The sequence below is a fragment of the Rhinoraja longicauda genome, chromosome 5 (genome assembly GCF_053455715.1).
Source record: "Rhinoraja longicauda isolate Sanriku21f chromosome 5, sRhiLon1.1, whole genome shotgun sequence".
NCBI lineage: Eukaryota > Metazoa > Chordata > Chondrichthyes > Rajiformes > Arhynchobatidae > Rhinoraja > Rhinoraja longicauda.
The window spans coordinates 8,053,749-8,077,805 of record NC_135957.1 but is presented as its reverse complement, the minus strand read 5'-3'; the positions used below and the strand labels follow the sequence as shown (position 1 = coordinate 8,077,805).

General features: G+C 44.9%; 1 protein-coding gene across 1 annotated transcript in view; it reads right to left on the bottom strand.

Moving 5' to 3' along the window:
• The window catches only part of LOC144593835 (dynein axonemal heavy chain 6-like), a 317,525-nt gene that overhangs the window by 131,297 nt on the left and 162,171 nt on the right, over positions 1 to 24,057 (bottom strand). The window contains exons 32-40 of the mRNA XM_078399952.1: positions 22,445 to 22,631; positions 17,345 to 17,424; positions 12,239 to 12,410; positions 9,542 to 9,631; positions 8,060 to 8,150; positions 6,499 to 6,542; positions 4,043 to 4,289; positions 1,354 to 1,574; positions 315 to 567 (exon numbers count right to left, since the gene is read on the bottom strand). Of these exons, the coding sequence (XP_078256078.1) occupies positions 315 to 567; positions 1,354 to 1,574; positions 4,043 to 4,289; positions 6,499 to 6,542; positions 8,060 to 8,150; positions 9,542 to 9,631; positions 12,239 to 12,410; positions 17,345 to 17,424; positions 22,445 to 22,631 (1,385 nt within the window). The remainder of the gene's footprint in view (positions 1 to 314; positions 568 to 1,353; positions 1,575 to 4,042; positions 4,290 to 6,498; positions 6,543 to 8,059; positions 8,151 to 9,541; positions 9,632 to 12,238; positions 12,411 to 17,344; positions 17,425 to 22,444; positions 22,632 to 24,057) is intronic.

Here is a 24,057-nt window from a genome sequence, read left to right as displayed (position 1 = left end):
TGTAGGGGGATTTCCCATGAGGGCCAATGTTGGATGAACTGGAACATGTATAGTGGCTACTCAGAGCTGAGTCGTGGAGTTCTGTCTGTTCACACCAGGGAGAAGGTGCTGCCAGTCCTGAGCGACTACCCACGCCCCCCCATACTGGCCAGTGTGCGGCCCTCAATCCCACATATCAGCTTTGAGGACACTTGATTATTGACAGCCTTGTAACTCAGCCCCCTTGTCGGGGCTGGACATCCACTCTGAGGCCACTCTACAGTGGTGGATCCACGCCCCCAATCAGCTCAAATGCCACGAGGAGGATCACTCACCAATTCCAAAACCGCCGTTCCTGTTCAGAAAGTCCAGAAGAGCTTGGAGAATGCGACAAAGAGTCATCACGATGCCCAGCTCCGGAATGGCAAATTGGCACATTTTCCCCCATTTCCTCACAAACTGCAAGCCTTCCGACATGCTGTTGTTGAAGAGCACCTGCAAGAATTCCTTGCCACTCCGAGGCAACTTGTTGGGGAGATGTGCCAGCCAGGTCTTCACATATGGTCTCCAGCCAAGATCAAGTGGGTCCTGTTGTGCAAATAACAGATATTAATAATAATAATACCTAGTCATTCCCTCTTCTCCCTTCTCCTGAGGGCAGCAGATACAAAAGCTTGAAAACAAGTAACACCAAATTCAGGAACAGCTTCTAGCCCACTATTATGAGAATATTAAATGGTCCCCCCATGATCTATGGGTGTCGTCCCCATCTCCCAACTCAACTCATTGCGGTCCTTGCACTTTTGTTTCATCTGCACTTTATCTGCAACTATAACACTATATTCTGCACTCTGGTATGCTTCTCCTGTTGCACTTGTGCGTAGCTTGGTTGTACTCATGCATGGTCTGTTTTAACTGATTACCACTCTTTGCCAATACCATTAGGGATACCCCATTTGTAACGTTCACTGTTTAGCACACATATACATACACGGCTTGTGTTGCAGCTTTGTCAGGCTTGCACCTCATCAGTTTTAAGTATGGCCTGTACTGCTCCCATAGGAAAATACTCTCGTCCCAGGAAAGATTTAGCCAAGGGAATCATCTTTGGTCTATCCCCAATGCTACTGTATGCTTTCTTAGGTAAGGGGCCCAAAGCTGTGCACAGTAATCCAGGTCACCAAAATACTGTACAATTGTGACAAAACCTCCCAATTTCCAAAACCTATCCCCTCTACTATAAAGACCAAGCAGAATAAAGAATAAAATAGTAAAATAAAGAAGTTAATTTCTTAAATGACTGCAAGTAGATGCAATCTGCAGTTCCACTTCCGGTAGTGGTGAAATGTGGTCTGGGTGCAACTGATATCTTACCATATAGACCATGGCACACCTGCTGATTGTGGCAGGGCTGGCTTGGGAAAGGCTGTCCACCTCAAACAGGAGCCTCATTCCAGACGGAACACTGATGCGCTCCCCGTTAGACAGGCATAGAATCTTTGTATCATCCAGCACTGTGTTGAGGTTTTCAATCCAAACCGTGTCCACCGGGCCATCCATAATGATCCACCGCCAATTGGTTATCAGCGTCGTATCTGAGTAATACAGAAGAGGATGGACTATACAAGACTGCAGAGGTTGATAGATTATTAGATATTTGGGGGGATCAAGGGACATGGGGTTAGTGTTGAAACCTGGCGATGGGTTAAAGACCAGCCATGATTTTACTAAATGGACAGCAGGTATGAGAGGCCGAATGGCCAACTCCTTCTATTTCTTATGCAGCCTATTTTTAATATTCATTTTTCGGCCCTAATGGTCCAATGATGCTCATCGGGGATGAAATCTAACTGAAGCAAACCCATGCAGTCACAATACGAACTTGAACACTCCACACTGACAGCGCCTGAGATCAGGATCATAACCAGCTCCCTGGCGCTGTGAGGCAACAGTTCTACCAGCTGCACCTCTGTGCTGCTGCTGCTGCTGCTGGGTATTTCAGATTTCCACATCGGCAGTGTTTTAGTCAGAGTCATACAGCACAGAAACAGGCCCTTAAGCCCAGCTCGTCCAAGGTGACCAAGATGCCCCATCTAAGCTAGTCCCATTTGCCCATGTTTGGCCCATATCCCTCTAAATCTTTCTTATCCATGTACCTGTTCAATTGTCCTTTAAATGCTGTTATAGTGTCTACCTCAACTACCTCCTCTGGTATTTCGTTCCATATACCCACTACTCTCTAAGTGAAAAACGTACTCCTCGGGTTTCTACTAAATCTTGCCCCTCTCACTTTAAATCTATATCCTCTCACCCTAGATTCCCTTGCCCTGGGTAAAAAACTCTGTGCGTTCACCCTTTGATTTGTAATTGCCTTGAGTGCCTTACCTCATGCAGTTCAGTGAGAGAGTATGAGCTTATGCCATTTTTCCATTGAGATTGAGGAAAGTGGAACATTGAAAAGATTTTTAATATTGATATTTATAAATATTTCTGAATGTCTTTAGTTGTCAGAAGCATTCAGAGTGTTTTGACAGATGTGAGGGCTGAGCTGGCACGATCATTCTCCACCTTTTTGTCAGGGGTTTTGTTCACCTGTCACCATCCCTCCCCCCAGAGCCATCACATCATGCTGCCATGCCATGAACGATTGTACCTACTCGCAACTGCAGGGGAATGGCACCAAGGAAAATGTGAACTTTTCCAAGTTGAAAAGATCAGAGTTAACGTTCAGGTCAAAGACCCTTCATCAGACAAGTCCAACCATAAAGTCAGTGTCATAGATCTGCATAGCACAGTAACAGGCCCTTTGGCCCACTATCTCCATGTCACCTGTCGTGTACCTATCTACACTGCTCCCATTTATTTGCATTAGGTTCGTAACCTTCTAATCCTTGGTGATTCAAGTGCTTGTCCAGATGCTACTTAACTGTGATAAGAATCTCTGCCTCCACCATCCATCCCCTCAGGCAGAACGTTCCAGATTTCAACCATTCTGTGTGAAATATCCCACCTCTAAACCTTCTCTCACCTTAAACCCATGCTCCCTTGTCCTAGACTACGCACCATGGCAAAAAGACTGACTATCTGCCACACATATGCCCCACGTTTGGTTTAGTTTAGTTTAGAGATACAGCGTGGAAACAGGCCCTTCGGCCCACCGGGTCCACGCCAACCAGCGATTCCCGTGCATTAACACTATCCTACACACACTAGGGCCAATTTTTACATTTACCAAACCAATTAACCTACAAACCTGTACGTCTTTAGGAGTGTGGGAGGAAACCAAAGATCTCGGTAAAAACCCACGCAGGTCAAGGGGAGAACGTACAAACTCCATACAGACAGTACGCCTAGTCAGGATCAAACCCGGGTCTCCAGCGCTGTAAGACAGCAACACTACCACTGCGCCACCATCCTTATTTTATCCACTTCCATCAAGTCCCCCACTCAGCTTCCTCCATTTTGGGGAAAATAAACCTAGCCTATCCAATCTCTTCTTCTCACTGAATAACTCCAATATAAGCAACATCCTCTGCAAACAATAGCATACGGCCTACATAGTGGTGACCAGAACTGTACACAATACTTCAATTGTGGCCTAATCTGTGTTTCATAAAGTTGTAACATGATGCCCCAGGTGTTATATCCTACTTGCCATTTGCCTACTTCAAAATTTTATGTAACTATGCAATCGATAAACTTATACCCTGTTCATCGGCTCCCCTCGAGCCCTATCATTTAATGTACATGTCCTACCCTTGCTCACCTTCCCAAAATACATCCCCCTCAGGAATTATGCAACGACGGGTTTTTGAACTGAAACTTCAACCTGAAACATTTGCTCTGTTTCTCTCACCACAGATGTTGCCTTATCTGCTGAGTGCTCCGGCATTTTCTGTGCTTATTTCAGATTTCCAGCACCTGCAGTTTTTGCTGATTTTTATTATCACTGACGTCCCTTTTTAAAATTCTGAATTATTATATGATTTTACATTTCACAGCTACTGTAGTCAGGTGAACTCGGATCCCTTATCCAGCCCAATTTTTCAATTTCTTTGCTCACCTTCGCTCTCCAGATTCCTCTGATCTTGAAGTTCAACCCAACTTCTCTCAACGTTAATGAAGGCGGAGGAAATTATCTTCACCTCAGACTCATGGTCATGCTCATTGTCGAGGTCCTTGGCAAACTTGCGCATTGCTTGAGCCAGCAGGCCATCAGTCCAGGCCATGTTGTGTGGGTTCAGATACCCAAAGAGCTCCCTGAGGCTGATGGACTTGGGATTCACGGTGAAGGTTTCCACTTTGCCTTTCTTAGTGTGGAAACTCTAGAGAGGGCAGAAAATATTTCAGAAATATTGAAAGGTCAGAAAGTGTCCTTCATCCCTGGCATTTGGGATGAATCCTTCAACGTGAGTTTTCTTGGCATTATTATGAGATTTCAGCACCAATTTTAAAGAGAGCATTTATTGCCCGTCTTTAGGTGACCTTGAGAAGTTGGTGGTGATTTGCTCCAGAACACGGCAAACAGACAACAGCATATTTGTGGGTAACATGTTCCAGAATTTAGATCTAGCGACAATGAAGGTTGGTATATTTCCAGGTCAATGTGGTCTGTAACTTGGCAGGGACAACTGGACAAGGTGTTTTCAAGTATCCTGCTCCTCTAGTTGCTACAATTGCTCAGAATCACACCTTACATCATGTCGTTCTCCCTCAGCATTGCCTCTCCAGCAGTACATTGCTCCTTCCCACTGTGGTACTCCCTTAGCACTGCCCCTTCCACCTTGCGGTGCTCCCTCAGCACTGCCATTCCCACAATGCAGTGCTCCCTCGTCCCACCACCTTCCATGGAGTATGACTTGAATTGATTAGGGCTTAGCTGTCCTGCATGTAACAGTTGTTTGAAAGTAAACACACCAGATTGTTGATATTAAAGGGGTATCAGCAACTCCTGTTAATTGCTGTAGGTGTTATCAGCAGGATCTTGATGTATCCTTCAATGTGAGTTTTCTTGCCATTAATATCAGATTTTGGCACCGATTTTAAAGAGAGCATTTATTGCAAACACAACAAACAGTTGGGAAAGTGGACACAAAATGCTGGAGTAACTCAGTGAGACAGGCAGCATCTCTGGAGAGAAGGAATGGGTGACGTTTCGGGTCGGGACCCTTCTTCAGACTGAGAGTCAGGGAAAGGGAAATGAGAGATATCGATGGCGTTATAGAGAGACATAGAACAAAGAAAGAAAGATATGCAAAAAAAGTAACGATGATCAGCAAAATAGTCCATTGTTAGCTGTGGGCTAGGTGAAAACAAGTTTTACAGACAATGAAACTCACCAGGAAACTAGTACAACATCTAGTGTGGGGGAGCGACAGAGAGAGAGGGGATTATTATATTATTGCAATCAAGGAAAAATGGTTGAGAGAAGGGTAGGACTGGCAGCTTAATTTTCCAGGGTATAGAAATTTCAAACATGATAGACAGGAATGAAAAAGAAGAGGGTAAGTCACACTTCTGATTATTAAAAGCATCACAACAGGATGTAGAGAGAATTCCAAGGTACAGGTGTTGGTATACTTTCATACAGGCAGGGACTGTTTAGGGATGGTCAAGTTAGCTTTGTACAGGAGAAATCTAGTCTCACCATTTTGATTGAGTTTTTTGAAGAGGATTGAAGATCAATGAAGGCCGGGCAGTAGATGTTTACTAGATGGACTTCAGTAAGGCATTTGGCAAGGTCCCACCAGGCAGGCTGGTCCAGAAGATTAGAGCACATAGGTTCCAAGATGATCTGGGTAATTGGATCCAAAATTGGCTTGGTAATAGCAGGCAGAAGGTAGTATTGGAAGGATGCTTTTCTGAATGTGTTTATGTCTAGTGGTATACTACAGGGATCAGTGCTGGGATCTTTGGTACATGTGAAGTGTATAAACGACTTAGATATGAATGTAGGAGGTAATAGCAAGCATTAGTAAGCTTGTGGAGGACGTAAAAAATAATGATGTTGTGGATAATAAAAGGTTTTCGTAGGCTACAGCAGGATAGAGTTTGGATGGAAAATTGGGCAGAGAATAGACAATAGGTGCAGGAGGAGGCCATTCGGCCCTTCGAGCCAGCACCGCCATTCAATGTGATCATATCATATATATACAGCCGGAAACAGGCCTTTTCGGCCCTCCAAGTCCGTGCCGCCCAGTGATCCCCGCACATTAACACTATCCTACACCCACTAGGGACAATTTTCACATTTACCCAGCCAATTAACCTACATACCTGTACGTCTTTGGAGTGTGGGAGGAAACCGAAGATCTCGGAGAAAACCCACGCAGGTCACGGGGAGAACGTACAAACTCCTTACAGTGCAGCACCCGTAGTCAGGATCGAACCTGAGTCTCCGGCGCTGCATTCGCTGTAAAGCAGCAACTCTACCGCTGCGCTACCGTGCCGCTGATCATTCTCAATCAGTACCCCAGAATTGGCAGATGGAATTTAATCCTGATAAGTGTAAGGTAGGACATACAATAAATGGTAGGGTATTGAGGAATGGTGAACAGGCAGGCCTTGGGATCCAACACCATTGTTGTTTGAAGGTGCTACAAGTCGATTGGGTGATGAAGAAGATACATGGCATGCTTGTTTTATTAGACCGAGGCACAGAATATAAAAGTTGCAACATTTTTCTGCAACTTTACAAAACTTTGGCTGGGCCATACCTGGTAATTGTATGTAATTCTGGTCATCACATCTTAAGAAGGATGGGATTAAGCCGCGGAAAATACAGAGGAGATTCATTGGGATGGTGCCTAGATTGGAGGACTTTAGTTATGGGAAGAGAGTGGACAGGTAGAGATTTCCCTGGAGCAAAGGAGGCTGAGGGAAGACCTTATAGGACTATATGGGATTTTGAGTGTCACTGGTAGACAGTCACATTTTTGACTGCGACAAAAGTGCCAAAAACAACACGGCATAGGTTTAAGGTGAGAGAAAGAAATTTGAGGAGAATGTTTTTTATACACAGAGTGGTTTAATCTGGATTGAACTCCAAGTGGAAAGGGTGGAATCGGATACAATTACTATATTTAAGAGGCATTGAGACAGACATTTAAATAATCAAGGCACAGAGGTCATGTTCCTAATGCAAGCAAATTAGTGTAGCTGGGCAAAAAAGGCCAACTTAGACTCTGTATGCAGAAGGGCCTGTTTCAATGACTATGAGCCCAAGGGCCCTCTCCCTCAGTCTCTGATTCTCTCTGCTATGCCACTATGCAGTAGATCCCCTTGGTAAAAAGGTTATGAGGTCCCATTATATACTTCCTGACCTTGGATGCTGTCTGTGCAGTTTGCATGTTCTCCCTGTGACCCCTGATATTCCCATGAGTGTTCTGCTTCCCTCCCACATCCCAGAGACTTGCCAATTAGTAAGTTAATTGACCACTGCAAATTGCCTGATAGAATCTGGGGACTTTATGAGAATGTGGGGAGAATAAAAATGGGATAAACGTAGGGTTAGTATAAATGGGTGGTGAATCGTACAAACTTAGTGGGCTGAGTGGCCTGTTCCATGATGTATCTCTCGATGACTTTATACTTCAAATTTAAAACTTTTTTAAATCTGCTCGTGAGATTGGGGTCTAGAAGGGTTTTAGATTTTTAGATTTAGATTTAGATTCTACAGCGCGGAAACAGGCCCTTTCGGCCCACCAAGTCCGCGCCGCCCAGCGATCCCCGCACATTAACACTATCCTACACACACCAGGGACAATTTTTACATTTTACCCAGTCAATTAACCTACAAACCTGCACGTCTTTGGAGTGTGGGAGGAAACCGAAGATCTCGGAGAAAACCCACGCAGGTCACGGGAAGAACGTACAAACTCCGTACAGACGGCGCCCGTAGTCAGGATCGAACCTGAGTCTCCGGCGCTGCATTCGCTGTAAGGCAGCAACTCTACCGCTGCGCCACCGTGCCACAACCGTTTTGGTTTACTTTCAACAGCACTTTTTTAATGTTTACACTGAACAAATCGTTTACTAACCGAAGAATGTTTCTTATCAGACGCAGCTTCGAGACCAAGGCCTGTGAGAATGACAAGGGCCTTCTGTAGGATCGTTCTGGCTACTGTCTTACCCCCGCAGGAGGGGCCAACCAGCATCACACCATGACGCACCTGTGGACAGATAAAACCTTCAACCTTAAAAGATAAATGGGGAACTCAGATGAGTGAAAAAAGGAGGGGAAAGGAATAGGGGGATGGGGTGCTGGGAGAAATATGAGCACACCAGGGTGGGCTGGGGGGGGGGGGGGGGGGGAGGCGGAGAGAAGGGCAGCTGGGGTGTTACTTGAAATTGGACAATTCAATGTTGATACTGTTGAATTGTGGGCTACCCAAGCGGAATATAAGGTGCTGTTCGTCCAGTTTGTATGTAGCCTTGCTCTGGCAGTGGAAGTGGCCAAGGATAGAAAGGTCAGTAAGGGAATGGGAAAAGCTGTTAAAATGGTTAGCAATTGGTGGACAGAGCGGAAGTGTTCACAAAATGGTTGCCTCGTCTACACTTAGTCTCGCCGATGTAGAGGAAGCCTTATTAGGAGCATTGAATGCAATAAATGAGGTTGGAAGAGATGCAAGTGAAACTCTGTCTCATCTGGAAGGGCTGTTGTACTCTCTGGATGAAAGTGAGAGAAGAGGTGTGGAACACGTGGCTTACCGCCTGCAGTTGCAGGGGAAAGTGCCTGGTGAGGGGGTGGGAAGGGATGAGTGAACTAAGAAGTTGTGGAGAGAGTGGTCTCTACAGAAAGTGGAAATGGACGGGCATAGAAAGATGTGACTGATGGGATCACTGAAGACTGCAGAAATGTCAGAGAATGTTGGATGCGGAGCCTGGTGGGTTTAAAGGTGAGGACCATGGAATCTCTATCCTTCTTCCATCTGGAGGGCGGGGAGAGAGAGAGGATCTGCAGGGAACAGGAGACACGGGGGAAGGTTTAATTCACAACCATAGGGGGGGAACCCAGTTTTGCTGAAGAAAGAGGACATCTCGCATTTTCAGAGGTTACCCAAGGCTGTGAATGGCGTTAGAGAAATTCTTTGTAAGACAAGAAATTTATCTCCTGCAGTAACTTTTAGGCATTGCCCAGTAAACTCAAGTCCTTGAGTTTAATTTTATTCATAACCATCGAGTAAACTTGGGTGCTTCATTTCATAAACAGGTCCTCTATCTGATAATGAGCTGAATTTCTAGTCTTACTTCTTTTAAGGTACTATACACATTGGGGAAGTGGATAAATATCTATGCTTCAATGAATTCATTCTTCCCTCACACAATTAAAGCATAGAATAGTGTTCACCCTACTATAGTTACTCAACCAGACGCAACTAAATTTAAAGTAGCTCTTCTTCTCCAAGTAGCCCTTCTTGCTTAAGTCCATACTCCGCCATCTCCAGTTTAAATTCCATTTGGAATATTTTGGAGGACCAAGAACCAAGAACCAAGAACTGAACGTTAGGAAAGACAGGAATGAAGCTGGTGAGGTGAAGGATTTTACCAGACTTGACCATACCAGAATCTGACTGTGCAGCTGGATTATCTTTTCCACTTGACTTGGCCATTTCTGGAAGCCCAGATCCATTGTTGCAATATTTATTGCTCTCTACAATGAATGGACAAAAATAGAAATGTTAAACACAGTAACAGTGGATGGTGGATATACAGTTTTGAATGTCTTTGATTCTCAGGTGCTCTCTCACCAGCAGGTTCCTGGAAAGCCACACACTCGCCGAATTAGTGAACTACATGGATGTGTAAACATTCTTCCACGAAGCTCACAATCTCACCAGGTTGGGAGGTCACCAGTTCCCGGTTTCTTTTTCATTAACCATTCCTTAATTCACACCGGTATTTTACTGTCAATTCTGTGCATTCTAATTTTAGATTCATAGAGTTTATAGAATCATCAGTACGGCACTCCCTGGTGCCTGGCCATTCATTGTGTATGTCCTGGCCTGGTTTAACTTCCCAAAACAACATTGCCTCACACTTGTTAAAATTAAATTATGTTACTAATTCTCTTATCCACTTTACCAGTTGATCTAAATTCTGATCTTAGACAACTTTCTTGACTGTTCACTATAGCATCAATTTTGATGTCATCTGCCATTTTGTTTTAGTCTGGTCCACCGAGTCCACGCCGACTATTGATCACCCATACACTAGTTCTATGTTATCCTACTTTTGTATCCTACGCACTAGGGACAATTTACAAAAGCCAATTAACTTACAACCCTGCACGTCTTTGGAAGTGGGAGGAAACCGGAACACCTGGAGACAAACCACACTATCAAATTGAGAACATACAAACCCTGCACAGACAGTATCTGTAGTCAGGAATGAACCCGAGTCTCTGACGCTGTGAGGCAGCAGCTCTACCACTACAGCATTATACTAATCATGCCACCTGTATTCTCGTCTAAATCATTAATGTACATGATGAATAATATCCAGCATCAATCGCTGTTGCACATAACCGGTTACAAGTCTCCAATCTGAAAAGCATTACCTCCTCCACCAAGCCAATTGTATATCCAATTTGCTTTTTTGATGAGACCGTGTAGAACCTTGTCAAAAGCTTTCCTAAAATCCACATTACTTGCATCAAATGCACTGTCTCCATCGGTTCCCCATGTTACCTCCTCAATAAATGTTCATAAATTCTTCTGTCTTAGTCAGTCCTTTGTGGGTGAGAATAAAGTACTTATAATTCAGTTTGGTAAGTGCATTCCATTGTGGGATCTGCAGACTCTGTCATAGTTGGGGGTGAGGTGCTTGGTGGGATGGGTAGCACGGGAGGTGGTCTACTCCTTCTGCCATGTGCTCTGGGTTTCTGTTTGCTCCCAACCATAAGTCTTGAGGTTTACAGAGCCACTCCAGATGTCGGGCAACAGAATGGCACAATTAGTACAACTGTTACCTCACATCTCCACTGAGCCAAGTTCAATCCCCACCTTCGGTGCTGCATGTGTAAAGTCGTCACATTTCTCTATTTGCTGTAGGCACGGTGCTCTGATTTCCTCCTGCATTTCAAAGAGGTGCAGGTTGCCAGACCAGCCAGCCACCCATTTGCACCCTAGGTCAGCTAGAGGGTTTGGCTCTGTATCACTCTATCTATAACCATGCCACATTTGTCATCTATCTTCAGCAGTCAGGGGCCAGGGGTTCCCACGAGTGTGTGTGAAGAAAGCAGTTGAAGAGAGACCTGAGAAGTTTATAAAATGATCAGCGGCATAAATAGGGTAGTCAGTCAGAACCTTATTCCCAGGGTGGAAATGTCAAGGGCTAAAGGGCATAGCACTAAGGTCAGAGAAGGAAAATTTAAGGGAAAGTTGCGGGGCAAGTTTTTTTTTTACACACAGACCAGTGGGTGCTTGGAATGCACTACCAAAGGTGGTGGCCGAAGTAGATACAATAGTGTTTAAGAGGCTTTCAGACAGACACGTGGATATGTAGCAAATGGACGGATATGGATCACGTGTTGGCAGAGATGATTAGTTTAACTTGGTGTCATGTTCGGCACAGGCATTGTGATCCAAAGATGCTGTACTGTTCTATGTACTGTTCTATAAGTTTATCAAAGAGGCTTTTAAAACTTTCTGGAATTAGTTCTTCTGCCCTTATAATCTCTTCTAGTGACAGGGCCCGGAATAGATGCTTCTTCTGGAGTCTGGTGTTAGATACAAGGACAATGTGGGCTACTCAATGGAGCTGGCTGCCTGTAACAGAACCCTGGATGCTGGGGATATTGTCCTGGGAAGGGATGTTAATGTGTCTTTTATCCCCACAGATCTGGAGGATTTTGTGGAGAAGACGTTGGTAATCCTCCAGTGTTTTGAGGTACTTGCTGTAGGTAGTCCATGTTCTGATGTGAACAGAGGGTGAATTTAACAAGTGTTTTGATATTCACTCTTTTTCTCAAAGGCCAAAGACTGTGCTGGTGCCCTGAATACTGAAAGCATTGGTCACTTGGATTATTCTCTCTGGAGTTAGTTTGAAGACAATGTTCTCCAACATCCTCTGATAATTATGGCACTGCACAATTTATTTTCAGCAGAAACGTGCAAAATACTGGAGAATGAAAAGCCCCTAATTTAAAAGTGGAGATCAGACACTTAACGGCTGAGACCAAATTCGATCCTTTCGGGAAACATAGGCAGTTAGATCTCAGTGGACACTAGGGGTCTGTGGGTTAATCTCGCACTGTCACCTGCAGCAGAAGGGTTTCCTCTTTGGGTGGAGTCAGTCCGGGGAATATGTCATCCAGAATGTGTTCAAACAAGGGCACGTCTTCAGCCAGGAACTTGGTCAGATTTGCATCCTTCAGCGCATTGATGAGAATATGTGATTCATCGGAATGGTTCAGGGACGTCTTTCCATCTCTAAAGAGAAAGTATCCTGTTAAATTATCAGTGCAAATGCTAAATTGAGGGCTGCAGCTTTCTGCCTGCTGTGATTGCAACCCAGAAAGTGATAATGAAATGAGATTTGTAGAGCTGACATGAAACACTGGCATTTATAATCACCATGACCACATTAACCTTTTCAATGCTGTGAACAGCTCCTTTGCAGAGAAAAATGGGTCCTGCTGGAAAAGTCACATGAGATGGTCAGTCTGCATTGTCTCCTGGGTGATAATAACAGGTAAAAAAGCCTGTTTGGTTACAATGTTCTAACTTCCATTTCCAGCTCTGTTCTTAGACTCATTGAGTCATACAGCATGGAAACTGGCCCTTCGGCCCAACTTGCCCACATTGACCAACATTTCCCATCTACACTAGTCCCACCTACCTGCATTTGCCCCTTATCCCTCTAAACCTAGCCTATCCAAATGTTTCTTAAACTTTGTGATAATCCCTGCCTCAACCTCTTCCTCCGGCAGCTCATTCCATACACCCACCACCCTTTGTGTAAAATGGTTATCCCTCAGGTTCCTATTAAATCTATCTCTCCCCCTCCCCCTCCCCCTCCCCACCCCCGTCACCTATGTCCTCTGGTTCACAGTTCTCCTACTCTGGGCAAGAGGCTCTGTGCATTCACCCAATCTATTCCGCTTATGATTTTGTATATCTCTATAAGATCACCCCCATTCTCCTGCACTACAAGAAATTGAGTCCTAGCTTGCTCAATCTCTCCCTATACCTCAGGGCCTCGAGTCGTTGCAACATCCTTATAAATCTTCTTTACACCCTTTCCAGCTTGAGAAAAATTTTCCGCCCCGACCGCGGGAGAATAAGGAGGAAGAAGATTGGACTTTATTGCCTTCCATCACAGTGAGGAACGTGTGGAATCCGCTGAGGTAGATGTTTATGTTAACTTTTATGTAGTTGTGTGTCTTGTTGCTTTTTTAAAATATGGCTGTATGGTAATTCGCATATCACTGTACTTTAATTGGTACACGTGACAATAAAAGACCTTTGAAACTTTTGAAACCCTTTAAGCCAATTTTGTAACAAACTTGCTAGCTCACTCCAGACCTAACCTTCCGAACCCGCCTACCATACGAACCTTGTCAAATGTCTTGCCAACATCTTCTAGTATGTACTCTTCAATCTTGGTCACCTCTTCAAAAACACCCAATCAAATTTGTGAGGCATGGTATCCCACACGTAAACCCATGCTAATTATCATTGATCAGTCCTTGCCTTTCCATATGCAGGTAGATCCTGTCCCTCAGAATCCCCTCCAATAACTTTCCCACCACTTATAGCAGGTTCACTGGCATGTTGCCATTTGTTCTTGCTGCCCTTCTTAAATAAAGACATAACATTAGCCAACCTCCAGTCTTCTGGTACCTCACCTGTGGCTAACAATGATACAAATATGTTTGCCAGAGCCCCAGCAATTTCTTTCGTGGCCAAAGTCCTAGGATACACGATCAGATACCAGGGATTTGTATTTATTTTTAGATTGCCAGCACCTCCTCTCTTGTAATGATGGACATGTTTTAAGACATCATTACCCTCTTCCCTGAATTCCCAACCTTCCATGACCTTCTCCATGATAAATACAGATGAGAAATATTAATTTAAGACCTTGTCCATCTCCTGAGGATCCACACCTAAATGACCACATTCATTCTTATAGGTCCCTTTTCTCTTCTTGTTTAACCTAGATAGCTCCTGCATTAGAGCGAAGAGGGTTGATGGACTATATATGTGGGTGGTTTACTGAACTCAATCTGGGTTATCTTTCATACTGACTGAAGCTGCAATGTGGTGAATGCTTGCTTTCACTGAATAAACTGAGAACCAAAGATCAGTTCTCCATTACAAGACAATGTAGCTTGGAGGAGAATTTGGCCATTGCCTCATCACCTCTCCTCTAGCCCCTGACACATTCAGCCAGAACACCAGATCTTGGCTGGCTTGCCTTGGCTGAATTGTGGGGAGAAAATGTGCCCAAAGATTCAGAAGATATCGGCAACACTGAGTCTCCAGCTTATTTAATGTTCTTCCACACGAAAAACGTGTTCTTTCACACTTCCATCTGCAGAGTCTTTCCACGGCACTATTACTCAGCACACACTGCAGACTGAAATAGAAGTGGGAAATGCTGGAAATACTTAGTTTTTGAGCAAGTGCAACATTTTGCTTTTAGATACTGTAAGTTATCCTCTCCATATGGCTTTAATCAAGGATATACTGTCTAACTTACCAGTGTGATTATAACCCTTCTAACACTGTAGACTGGTCTGCCAGTGTGACTATCTCAGGAAACACTGTAGGATACCTGCTTGTGGAACTGTCACCCAGAGGGTGTCTGGAATCTGGAATGCACTGGCTGAGGGGGTTACGGAGGCAGAGACTTTCACGATATTTAAGAGGCATCCAGGAAAAGCACTTGACTCGCCAAGACATAAAGGGCCATGGAATAACTGCTGACAAATGGGAGTAGTAAAGATAGTCCCTCAATGTTGGCATGAACCTGGTGGGCTAAAGGGCTTGTTTCTCTGCTGTATAACCCGTTGACGCTGCACAGATGATCACAATGTCACTGCAGTTCGGTTAACAGATATTTGCACTTACAGGATTCACAAATCATTACAAAAAATTCAGAGATACACGATAAAAATTTGCTCTTACAAAAATGATGTAAAAAATTAAATAAATATACACTTTTTTTCAAACTTGCATTTCTTGAAACATGCACAGGCTTCACAGGACAGAAAATCACGATATGAACCGTTTTCTAGAAACGCAACCACCATTTATCCCCATGACGCAAGGGGAAGGGGCCTATAATTAACGAGTTGGTTTTAATTTTTCCAAATATCCTCAATCTGGGGAAAATTCCACTGGGTTGAACAATAGCAAATAAAATCATTTTACTCAAAAGGGACAGAGACAGAGATATGCAGGCCAGTAATGTGACAGCACGAAACTAGTCACTGAATAAGGGTAATTTGAAAAAATAAGATAATCAAGAATTATAAAAAAGGATTTGTAAAAGGGAGATAAAAGTATGACCATTTATTAGGCTTCCTTGAAGAAGTAGCATGTCCTGTGGTTAAGGGGGTTGTACTGTACTTAAATTTCCAAAAGGAATTCAATGAGATACCGCATCAAAGGTTATTGCAGAAAATAGCTCATGATGTAGGAGGTAACATATTGGCATGGATAAAAGATTGCATGGCTTACAGGAAACAGAGAATAGGCATAAATTGATCTTTTTCTGCTTGGCAAGATGTAACGAGTGGCATGTCTTAGGGACAGTGCTGTAGCCTCAATATTTCACAATGTATGGAAAAGATGGAAATAGACACTAAAGTACGGGTGCTAAACTTGCTGATGACACAAGCTGTCACCTGCACTCTGTCTACTCCATTTCTTCGTGGTCACCCACTTACTCTCTTTCTCTACCTTAGGCTCACCTCACTATATCTCTACCTCACTATAACTCCTCTCTATGAAGCTCTAATTCTCCCAGATGATCAGGGACACCAGCAGTTCTATAACGTCCCACATCCTGCAGAAGGAACATTGCACCATTCTACCTGCCATCACTACTGCACTAAAAACCAAGAGGGAAAAAAAGCACAAAAATCACACACAAGAAAAAGCAGACTGTATCTTTACCTCCTGTCTCCCTCTGCTCAGCCTCCTCGCCAAAGCCTCACACTTACCCTCCACATAGCACTTTACCTCAACACAGCCTCTCCCATTAGGCCGCTCGCCTACACCTTGTCTTCCTTAAATGGCTGTGCAATTAGCAAATTTTGCTCACTCAACCAATCCACCGACTGCCTTTTGAAATCTCCCACCACTGCTCTGAAATTGAAATGTTTAGTGACTCTCTAAATTTATGTTACACAGACTGAACCAGGATATCTGTCTTCTCTGTTCCTACCCATCCTTCTCCTCCCACCTTCCCTGGCCATTCCCGCATTACTAATTTGGACCATTCTCTCTCTTCTCCCAGCCACCTACCAGTGTCATCATTCTAATTGTACGGTAATGAATTGTGTGCAGTTCTGCTCGCCCCATGGCAGGACGATGTGGTGGCTTTGGAGAGGGTGCAGAAGAGGTTTACTGGAACGCTGCCCGGATAAAAGGGTTATGTTATGAGAGGCGTAGATAGGGTAGACAGTCAGACCTGTTCCCAGGGTGGAAATGTCAAAGCCTAGAGGGCATAAATTTAAGGTTAGAAAAGTAACATTTAAAGGAGATGTAGGGGGCAAGTTTTTTTAAAACTGAGAGTGATGGGTTCCTCTCACACGCTGCTGAGGGTTTTGATTGGAGGCAGATATGATAGTGGCGTTTAAGAGGTTTTTAAATAGGCACATAGATAGACAATAAATGGACCAATATGGATCACATGCAGGCAGTGGTTATTAACTTGCATCATGATGGGAAAGTCACTGTCTGTGAAGATGGAGGAAACAATTTTAACAGGAGCGCTCAAAGAAAATTGGATCAATACTTCAGCAGGTGATTGGGGGGTGGGGGGTGGTGCGAAGGAATGAGATTCATTACTAGAACTGGGGCAAAAAGCTTCCAAAATCAAATTGAACTAAAATAGAGTCAATATTGTAATAATACTATTACCTGCCCAGATATATTTTTAGCGGCCTTACCCCTTATAGGCATCTCTGAGGCCAGGGTATTATTTGTAAACCAGGGAGAAACAGTGACCTGTCCCCACATCTCGAGAGCAAAACTCCGTGGCCTCAGTAGTTTTACTTGTGAACAGGGCACGTTGAATCAGACTGCCTGCCCCTTCAGGAGATGATCATCTTGGGACTCTAGCAACTCCCTTCATGGGGATGACCTGGATAGACTGGTGAGATGCACCACCTGCTTAAGTTCACACTTACTGCATCCACAAAGTTCTCTTCTTCTGCCCTGCCATCAGTAACACAGACTTTATGGACCGCATTCCAAAGTCATAATGGTCCTAAAGAAATTGGGGGAAAAAATGAGTTCAGAGGTTAAAAGTAACTAGTTTTAACAGTCTGGTGTAAATCTCCATTTCCCACTCAATGGACACTTGAATGTGAACCACACCACAAACAGTTACAGTGAGACTCACATCAGTAAATTCTGTGGAAGGAAATGTTGGTAACCTGTATCTTTCAACTTAAGTCTCTTGAAGTCTCTTAAGTATCTTCAACATCACCACTATGTGGCGCCAGCAATGGCTGCCATGCCAAAGTCTGTCTGTCCCTTCCTTCTTTGTTGTCTTATAGTATGTGTTAAATGTATGTTTTAGTGTTCTTTAGCTTGTTTTATGTGGGGGGTGGGTTGGGGGAAACATTTTTTTTAATCTCTTACCTCGACGGAGATGCGATTTATTTCCGTATTGTATCTCCGTCCGCACTGCAGCCTAGCATCGAGGAGTTGGCGGCCTCTTGCTGGTGGGAGCTCCGCCGTGAGAGCCTGCAGGACTTACCATCGTGGAGCTGGCGATCCCTTTGCCAGGGATCGACCTTGGAGCTCCAACCGTGGGAGCCTGTGGACTTTAACATCGTGGAGCTCGAGGTCCCTGGTTAGAGACCGACTTCGGAAGCTCCAAGCTGCAGGAGCTTCGACCCACCCCGACACGGGAGCTTTAATCGCCCTGACTGCGGTGGTTCAACTGCCCCGACCGCGGGAGAATAATGGAGGAAGCAGATTGGACTTTATTGCCTTCCATCACAGTGAGGAATGTGGGGAATCCGCTGTGGTGGATGTTTATGTGAACTTTTATGTAGTTGTGTGTCTTGTTGCTGTTTTTAGTATGGCTGTATGGTAATTCGAATATCACTGTAACTTAATTGGTACATGTGACAATAAAAGACCTTTGAAACTTTTGAAGTCAAGCTCCCATTAATTTAACTCCCATCATCCCAAATGATTTGAAGGAGAATGTACAAGGCATGATTAGTAAGCTTGCAGATGACATTAAAGTCGGTGATATCTTAGATAGCTGAGATGGTTATCAAAATCACAGCAGGATAATGATCAGTTGGGCAAGTGGGCTGAGGGATGGTTAATGGATGTTAACGCAGATAAGTGTGTGGTGTTGCATTTTGGGAAGTCAAACCAGGAAAGGAACCTTCACATGGCAGGGGCCTGGGGAGTATTGTAGAGCAGAGAAATCTAGGAGTGCAGGTACATAGTTCCTTGAAAGTGTAGTCACAGGTAGATAGGGTGGTCAAGAAGGTTTTTGTACATTGACCTTCATAGAGTCATAGTCAGAGTGATACTGTGGAAACAGGCCCTTTGGCCCAACTTGCCCACACCGGCCAACATGTCCCAGCAACTCTAGTCCCACCAGCCCAAATTTGGTCCATATCCCTCCAAACCTATCCTATTCACTTACCTATCCAACTGTTTCTTAAATGTTGGGATAGTCTCTGCCTCAACTACCTCCTTTGGCAAGTTGTTCCATACACCCACCACCCTTTGTGTGAAAACGTTACCCCTCAGATTCCAGTTAAATCTTTTCCCCTTCACCTTAAACCTATGTCCTCTGGTCCTTGATTCACCTCCTCTGGGCAAGAGACTCTGTGCATCTGTCATTTGTCAGGATATTGCGTATAGAAGGCATTGAGAGAGGTTATTTTCCTGGCACCAGCTGTTTAGTGCCTTTACCTTCTCTCTGTAGGCTGTCTCATTGTTGTCTGTGATGAGGCCCAAGATGGTTGTGTCATCAGCAAACTTTAGGATGCTGTTTGAGCTGTGCTTAGCAGTACAGTCGTGTGTGAACAGGGAGTGCAGGAGAGTTCTGAGCACACAGCCCTGTGGTGTGCCTGTGTTGAGGATCAGTGAGGAAGAGGTGTAATGGTAGCGCAGCGGTAGAGTTGCTGCTTTACAGCGAATGCAGCGCCGGAGACTCAGGTTCGATCCTGACTACGGGTGCTGCACTGTAAGGAGTTTGTACGTTCTCCCCGTGACCTGCGTGGGTTTTCTCCGAGATCTTCGGTTTCCTCCCACACTCCAAAGACATACAGGTATGTAGGTTAATTGGCTGGGTAAATGTAAAAATTGTCCCTAGTGGGTGTAGGATAGTGTTAATGTGCAGGGATCGCTGGGCGGCACGGACTTGGTGGGCCGAAAAGGCCTGTTTCCGGCTGTATATATATGATATGATGATGATAGGTGTGGCTGCCAATTCTCACCACCTGGGGCCTGCCCGTCAGGAAATCGAATATCCATCCGCAGATGGAGGTCTCTGGTATTTGACAGTTACACCCTGGAAAACAGACTATCTGCCCTCTCAAGCCGCTCATAATTGTATATACTTTCAGCAAATCTCTCCTCGGCCTCCAACACTGTAGCGAAAACAATCCACCTTTGTCCAAACTCTCCTCATAGGTAATACATAGATAATAGGTGCAGGAGTAGGCCATTCGGCCCTTCGAGCCTGCACCGCCATTCAATATGATCATGGCTGATCATCCAATTTAGTATCCCGTACCTGCCTTCTCTCCATACCCCCTGATCCCTTTAGCCACAAGGGCCACATCTAACTCCCTCTTAAATATAGCCAGTGAACTGGCCTCAACTACCTTCTGTGGCAGAGAATTCCACAGATTCACCACTCTCTGTGTGAAAAAAAAAGTTCTCATTTCGGTCCTAAAAGACTTCCCCATTATCCTTAAACTGTGACCCCTTGTTCTGGACTTCCCCAACATCGGGAACAATCTTCCTGCATCTAGCCTGTCCAACCCCTTAAGAATTTTGTAAGTTTCTATAAGACCCCCCCTCAATCTTCTAAATTCCAGCGAGTACAAACCGAGTCTATCCAGTCTTTCTTCATATGAAAGTCCTGCCATCCCAGGAATCAATCTGGTGAACCTTCTCTGTACTCCCTCTATGGCAAGAATGTCTTTCCTCAGATTAGGAGACCAAAACTGTACGCAATACTCCAGGTGTGGTCTCACAACTGCAGCAGAACCTCCCTGCTCCTATACTCAAATCCCCTCACTATGAATGCCAACATACCATTCGTTTTCTTCACTGCCTGCTGCACCTGCATGCCTACTTTCAATGACTGGTGTACCACGACACCCAGGTCTCGTTGCATCTCCCCGTCTCCTAATCGGCCACCATTCAGGTAATAGTCTGCTTTCCTGTTCTTGCCACCAAAGTGGATAACCTCACATTTATCCACATTATACTGCATCTGCCATGCCTTTGCCCACTCACCTAACCTATCCAAGTCACGTTGCAGCCTCCTAGCATCCTCCTCACAGCTAACACTGCCCCCCAGCTTCGTGTCATCCGCAAACTTGGAGATGTTGCATTCAATTCCCTCGTCCAAATCATTAATATATATTGTAAATAGCTGGGGTCCCAGCACTGAGCCTTGCGGTGCCCCACTTGTCACTGCCTGCCATTCTGAAAATGACCCGTTTATTCCTACTCTTTGCTTCCTGTCTGCAAGCCAGTTCTCTATCCACATCAATACTGAACCCACAATACCGTGTGCTTTAAGTTTGCATACTAATCTCTTATGTGGGACCTTGTTGAATGCCTTCTGGAAGTCCAGATATAACACATCCACTGGTTCTCCCTTATCCACTCTACTAGTTACATCCTCGAAAAATTCTATAAAATTCGTCAGACATGATTTACCTTTCATAAATCCATGCTGACTTTGTCCAATGATTTCACCACTTTCCAAAAGTGCTGCTATCCCATCTTTAATAACTGACTCTAGCATTTTCCCCACTACCGATGTTAGACTAACTGGTCTGTAATTCCCCGTTTTCTCTCTCCCTCCCTTTTTGAAAAGTGGGGTTACATTAGCTACCCTCCAATCCTCAGGAACTACTCCAGAATCCGAAGAGTTTTGAAAAATTATCACTAATGCATCCACTATTTCTGGGGCTAACTCCTTAAGCACTCTGGGATGCAGCCTATCTGGCCCTGGGGATTTATCGGCCTTTAATCCATTCAATTTACCTAACACCACTTCCCGACTAACCTGGATTTTACTCAGTTCCTCCCTCTCATTTGACCCCCGGTCCCCTGCTATTTCCGGCAGATTATTTATGTCTTCCTTAGTGAAGACAGAACCAAAGTAGTTATTCAATTGGTCTGCCATGTCCTTGTTACACTCCCATCCGGGCAACATCTTGGCGAACCTCTTCTGCACTCTCCCCAAAGCGTCCACATCCCTCGTGTAATGTGGTGGCCAGCACCAAACACAATGCTGCAAAAGAGGCTCACCGAGTTTTCTAAAGCTGCAACATGACTTCCTGACTCTTATTCTCAATGCTCTGACCGATGAAGGCAAGCATACCATATGCTTTCTTTACCACTTTATCTACCCATGTTGCTACTTTCAGAGAGCTATGAACTTGGACCCCAAAATCCCTCCGCAAGCCAATGCTTCAATAAGACCTGACATTTTCTGTATACTTCCTCTTTTATTTTACCTTCCTGTACTCTCTCTTGGTCTGGTCCTGTCGAAAAGCTTTCTATCTGTTGCAAATGATATTAATGTCTCCCCCAGTTCTTTGCAACCAAAGGTGATCATACCTCATTTGGAATGTATATGTAGGCACCCATACCAACTGGATCGGACAACCCTCAAATAATTCCACCCAGCCCCACCCTCCACCAATCTACACTCCTACAAAACTCTAGGAGCCTCTGGCTACGCCGAGCACAGCTCAGGAATCAAGTCAAGGACGGTCCTGACATCTGGGGCTTCTGGAATTCGAGAAGATCATGACTGGGAACGACCAACACAGCTACCGGTAACCAGTAAAAGGAGACCACATAACTGCGGCGGAACCCAGATGCGCAGGGGCTGGGGGAAATGTCCTGTATTCAGGGTGATGGACATTGAACATTAGCTCTGAACATATGTGTGCCCACCATGTGATTTCACATTTGGAAGTAGTCTGGTATGGACCATGACCGAGCCTGGTGCTAGAAAGGCTGGATCAGCAAATGGCTGCCAAGTGAATGTGGCCTCCTACCTGATGGGAAAGTTGCTTGCTGGCCAACTCGTAGAGATTGATGACCTTTCCAGAGAGAGATCTAGCTGACTTAAAGCCCACAGAGCAGAGCATAATTTCAGCAATGAGCTTGGAGTCAGGTACCATCATGGCAACCGGTCGGAACAGGGACTTCAGGTTGTCTGGCAAGTCAACACGACCTTCGTACCTAGAGCAGAAAGAAAATAATGTTCAAATCAGGGCCAGAAATGTCCAGAGGACAGGTCAGCAGTAGGAGGGAAAAGACAACAGCCAATGACACTCACAATACAATATATCTTTATTGTCATTGTACAGGGGTACAACGAGATTGGGAATGCGCCTCCCATACGATGCAATAAATTAATTAGCTAGTCAGTATTAATTTAAACAACCCAAATGAAACAAATTAGAACAGTTTTAAAACAGAATAAAGTGCAAGTAGATCTGTGCCGGTTCACTGTGCGATGTGACCATCCGGCTCAGCAGGACCGGTTCATAGCAGCTATGGCTGTTCCTGAGTTTGGAGGTGCGGGCGTAGAAGGCCTTGTATCGTCTGCCCGATGGTAGAAGTTCGAACAGACTGTTGCAGGGTGTGAAGAGTCTTTGTGGATGCTGGTGGCTTTTCTGAGGCATCGTGTGTTGTAGATGCCCTCCAAGGCTGGTAGCTGTGTTCCGATAGTCCTCTGAGCTCTATGGACTACCCGCTGAAGAGCTTTCCCTTCTGCCTCCGTGCAGCTGAGGTACCACACAGGGATGCCATGTGTTAGGATGCTCTCTATGGTGCAGCGGTAGAAGGTCGTCATCAGCTGTTGGGGTAAACCAGAATTTTTCAGTGTTCTTAGGTAGAACAGTCGTTGCTGTGCCTTCTGGACCAGCGCAGCAGTGGTAGTGGACCATGTTAGGTCCTCCAAAATGTGAGTGCCCAGAAACTTGAAGCTAGACACTCTCTCCACACTGTCCCCGTTGATATAGATCGGGGCGTATTCCCCGTTATGTGACCTACGGAAATTGATGATCAGCTCCTTGGTCTTGGTGGTATTTAGGGGCAGGTTGTTATCAGAGCACCACTCACACCATAAAGTAACACACTGTGACACACTCACACCATAGATCAACACACTGTGACACACACACCATGGAATAACATAGAAACATAGAAAATAGTGCAGGAGGAGGCCATTTGGCCCTTCGAGCCAGCACCGCCATTCATTGTGATCATGGCTGATCGTCCACAATCAATAACTTGTGCCTGCCTTCTCCACATATCCCTTGATTCCACTAACCCCTAGAGCTCTATCTAACTCTTTCTTAAATCCATCCAGTGATAACACATCGTGCCACACTCACACAATAGGTCTGTGCACTGTGACACACTCACACCTCAGGCCAACACACAGTGTGTGACAAGCTCACACCATAAGGTAACCCGCCGTGATAGACTCATGCCTCATGTCAACACTGTGACACACTCACACCTCAAATTAACACATTAGGGCACACTCACACATCAGGTCAACACAAGGTGACACACTCATGCCCTAGGGAGGACAGGTCAGCAGTAGGAGGGAAAAGAAGACAGCCTATGACACTCACAACACAAGGCAACACACTGT